Here is a 4,065-nt window from a genome sequence, read left to right on the forward strand (position 1 = left end):
GCCGACTTCTCTCGCAATTTGATCCTGATGCTCGATAACTCTTACCTATATATATATATATATATAGGAATAATATTTCTAAAGCGTTGTATCTTCGAATTGACAAACGTGCGAAAATAAAAATTGTTAGGATCGATTGATTTGAGAGAATAGATATTCGTTCATTGATCATTTCTGTGTAATTTTTTTCCAGGCAAACTTTGGATAGGCGATAACGAGGTTGCGTGGCGGACCGAACAGTCTTTCAAGAGGACCTCACCCCTAAACCCCTGCACCACCACGACTACCACGACAACGACAGGTGGTGGAGCACTGGCACACCCCCACCTGTCACCACCCATTGCCGCTCCCGTGACCACTCCCGATCACAGAAGCCCTAGCAGCCTCCACGTGAAGCTTGGAATTTCTCCTGGTGAGTAGTAGCTCAATTTTTACTCAAAATTCTTACGTATATTCTTACGATTTGTAATGAAAAAAAAAGAAAGTATTTAGATTCGTTATTTTAATTATATTCAAGAAATTCGTCGTTAATAATTCAAGAATTCGTCACCGATTTTTGAATTATCGATTATTTTGTACTTATAACTATCCGCTTCTTCTTGAATAAATCTTTTGGTGAAGTCGCTTCCATTTAGTCCGTTGAATTATACATATGTCGCGAATGTATGTGGGAATGTAGATGGTATGATAAATGTGAGAAAGAAAGAAATATCCAGGGACGGATTCTTTTGTCGAATACCATAACTGTGAATAATCATCCGTAAAAATTATACAAAAATTTCATTACGGATACGTTAAGTGGGCGGCGCGGATGGATAAAACGACGGGGGCAAATCCGAATAACTTATGCTTGCAAATACGCGATAAGATCGGGTTGGGTCGCGATCCAAGAGAAAGGAGAGTTCGGTGGTGGTGGCACTCCGAAAAAGCGGGAGGGTCAGCGGCTTAAAGCTGCCTTAAAGCGGGTGCTCTTTAAATAATGCAATAAGCTTGATGTCATTTGCCGGACAATGGGCGGAGGGAAGTTCCTTTTAGGGGAAGAAGGCCCATCGAAATTGCTCCTCGCAGGTGCTTTCGCTTCCGACCCTCGAGAGCCTCGCCCGATTCCTCGATTCGCGATCCTCGCGTCCCCCGTATTCAATCGCGCCAATTCAATAATTGCCAACGATAACAGTTTAACCATGTGGCGCCACTGAATTCATTAAATCAAATCAAACTTTATCTCGTCCTCGTTGGTATTAACTTATAGCGAGATCCGATGTCGCCGTGTCTTAATTTCGATTTAATCCCAAGAATCGTAATAATTGTGGTAATTGTTTAAACGTGTGGAGCGAAGAAAGAATAAATTTCTAAGATTTCATATAATAATTGCGTACCAAGAAAAACAACACACCTGAACATCTAGCTACTCTTGACAGTGCAACATTTGCCTCGATATAGAAGATTTTAAGTCAAACGATTCATATGTTCGAATATCTTTACATTCGAAAGTTAATTTAACACCCAAGAATCGTAATAATTGTGATAATCATTTAAACGTGTGGACCGAAGGAAGAATAAATTCTAAGATTTCTAAGATTTCATCGTATAATAATTATGCTGAGAAAAACACATATCTGAACACCTAGTTACTCTTGACAGTGTAACATTTGCCTCGAAGATATAGAAGATATAGAAGATTTTAAGTCAAACGATTGTTACGAATCATGTGTCCGAATATCTTTAGTTTTGGAAAGAAGGCGAAGATGTGATCCGATTTCCACACGACCGATTCTAAACGGACGCGTGATTAAAAAGCACGGTGGGAGGAGGTAGCAAGGGGGGATATAGAATAATCGGTGGAATGGCTGGAGGCGTTGCGCTGAAAGTGCGGCATCGCATAGCGCCGCTATCGATCCGAACCGGAAGCCGGTCCACCGGCTCGCTCGAGGAAGTCGGATTCACCCACCACGTTGGAACGGTGGCTCCTTTCGTTTTGCTTAAATAAACATTGCTCGAACAATAGAATCGGGGAGGAGGAGGAGGAGGGAGGGGCCCTCTTTCTCCTGGTAGCGATAGTAGTCGCGAGGAGGGCGAGGAGGGCCGATTCCCTCTTCCTTTTCCCGTGGAAAAGAGAGGAAGCGGCATGTTTAATGCATCGTTCAACATTTCCATGTCAAACATCGCTTTGACTCGCGGAATTTAAAACCGTCTGGCCGGCGAGCACACGGACGATGGAGCCGGTGGGGGTGCGTGTGTGCGAGCCGATGGGAAAAACCGGCCATCTTTATTTACCGTCGAGCCGCCGCTGGACAAGATGCGCCGGGACTCGATAAGGGCGGCGATCGATAAGGGTTGAAAGAAGCGCGGTTGTAAACGACGTAACGTTTGATTGGTAACGGGGGGAGTGGGTGATTTGTATCGTGGATGATGTTTCGTGCCTCTGTCCATGTAATAATGCGTTCTTTTCCACTTCTTTCTTTTTCTCTCTCTTTATTTTTCTTCTTTTGAAAGGAACGAATGAATGTAGGTGATAAGGTAATTTTTAAAATTATATTCGATTAGTTTAGAGTTTATTAGAGTTTGTTATAGAGCGGAATGTACTTTGATATTTCTTTTCAAAAAATAATTCTTCAAGTTTGTACGTCGATTACTATCTTAATCTTTATTAATTTAAGTAAAAGCGTTTAGGGATCCAAGGGTGGATAAAATCTCGTATTTCTCGTATGAAATTAAATTGTATTATCTCTGAATTCGATTTTGACAACTTAGCAATAGTTATTTTCATTATTTTAGTTTAGAAATCATGCGTTTCGTATAAAAGATATGGATCGATAGGATTTTCTTTTTAAACGAATTAAGAATTAGAAAGGTAATTTTTACGTGTCTGTTTAAAGCTGAATTAATTTCGATATGTTCAAAAATCAAATCAGGGGAGCTTCTATACGAATTATTATTATAGACGCTTGATTAATAATTAGCAAAAGTTTTGAATCCAGAATTCTCAGATTGAATCCTCGACTTTCGTGGATTTCTCGACATATTATTTTTATCTAATGACATTTAAGGGAAAGGAGGAGAGAGAGAGAGAGAGAAAGGAAAGACTAGGAACGACATTTCGATCGTAGCCTCCGCTTTAAGGGGGAGGATACAGGGCAAAGAGGCGAGGTCCTTCCGAGTCTATTTGCCTCGCAACGCTATCCTAGCTGCCAAGTGTGTTTATTCGGTATATCAATAAGGACGAGAAGTGGAGGACGAGGTTCCCCAAGGGTTTCCCTCCTCTCTCTCGCTGCTCGCCTCTCTGCCGGACAGCTTGATAACATTATGTTTCTTGCGCCGACATATGCACCGGCCAGTTTTTGAAGAATGAGGGACCCGCAACCCTAAAACGTTGTGTGTATCAACCCACCGTGGACATGTGTCGAAACGATGATCCTTTCAGGCCTCTCGGACCTGTACGAACCCCCAAAAAACTGATGCTACGAGGAAAGCTATAAATCACGGGAATAATTAGAAGGGAAGAGGGGTCGCGCGACATTTACCCCTACTTTATTATAAAAATGATATTCCTACACGCTACGACCAACTTGTAAAAATTATATATATATACGAGAGATGTAAGATTAATCGATCGTTTTTTAGAGAGAGAGAGGAAGATGGAGCGAGAAGAGAAATTGCGAACAAGCGCCTTTTAAAAAGTAATCTTTGAAGTCGGTGAACTGTGTAACGTAGTCTCGTAGCGTGTAAATTACGCTGTCCGGTTACGGAAGGATCCTTTCTTGCCGTTCTCCGATGTATCTCTCCCCCGGGACTATCACTCTTCCCCCTCGGATCGCCCTCTTCCTTCCGTAGGTATTTAAATTCCGTTTATTCGGCCAACCTTGGCCAAATTATCTCGCGTGCCAATCCCCCTCTTTTATTCCACGTTAAAAGTTGAATAGAAGACACATTCCTCTCTGTTCTTAATTAATTAACATCAATTTTTAAATAGAATATGATATATATATTTTATATTGCGTTAATCTCGCCTCTTTGCCCTGTATCCTCCCCCTTAAAGCGGAGGCTACGATCGAAATGTCGTTCCTA

The 4,065-nt window shown here is 41.6% G+C and overlaps 1 protein-coding gene across 2 annotated transcripts in view; it reads left to right on the plus strand.

Moving 5' to 3' along the window:
- LOC102674516 (POU domain, class 2, transcription factor 1-like) overlaps positions 1-4,065 on the plus strand; it is a 120,577-nt gene that overhangs the window by 63,443 nt on the left and 53,069 nt on the right. For both annotated transcript variants that reach the window (XM_006612180.2, XM_031508744.1), the window contains exon 3: positions 194-412. In XM_006612180.2, the coding sequence (XP_006612243.1) occupies positions 194-412 (219 nt within the window). The remainder of the gene's footprint in view (positions 1-193; positions 413-4,065) is intronic.

The sequence above is a fragment of the Apis dorsata genome, unplaced genomic scaffold (genome assembly GCF_000469605.1).
Source record: "Apis dorsata unplaced genomic scaffold, Apis dorsata 1.3 scaffold_99, whole genome shotgun sequence".
In the NCBI taxonomy this organism is placed as follows: Eukaryota; Metazoa; Arthropoda; class Insecta; order Hymenoptera; family Apidae; genus Apis; species Apis dorsata.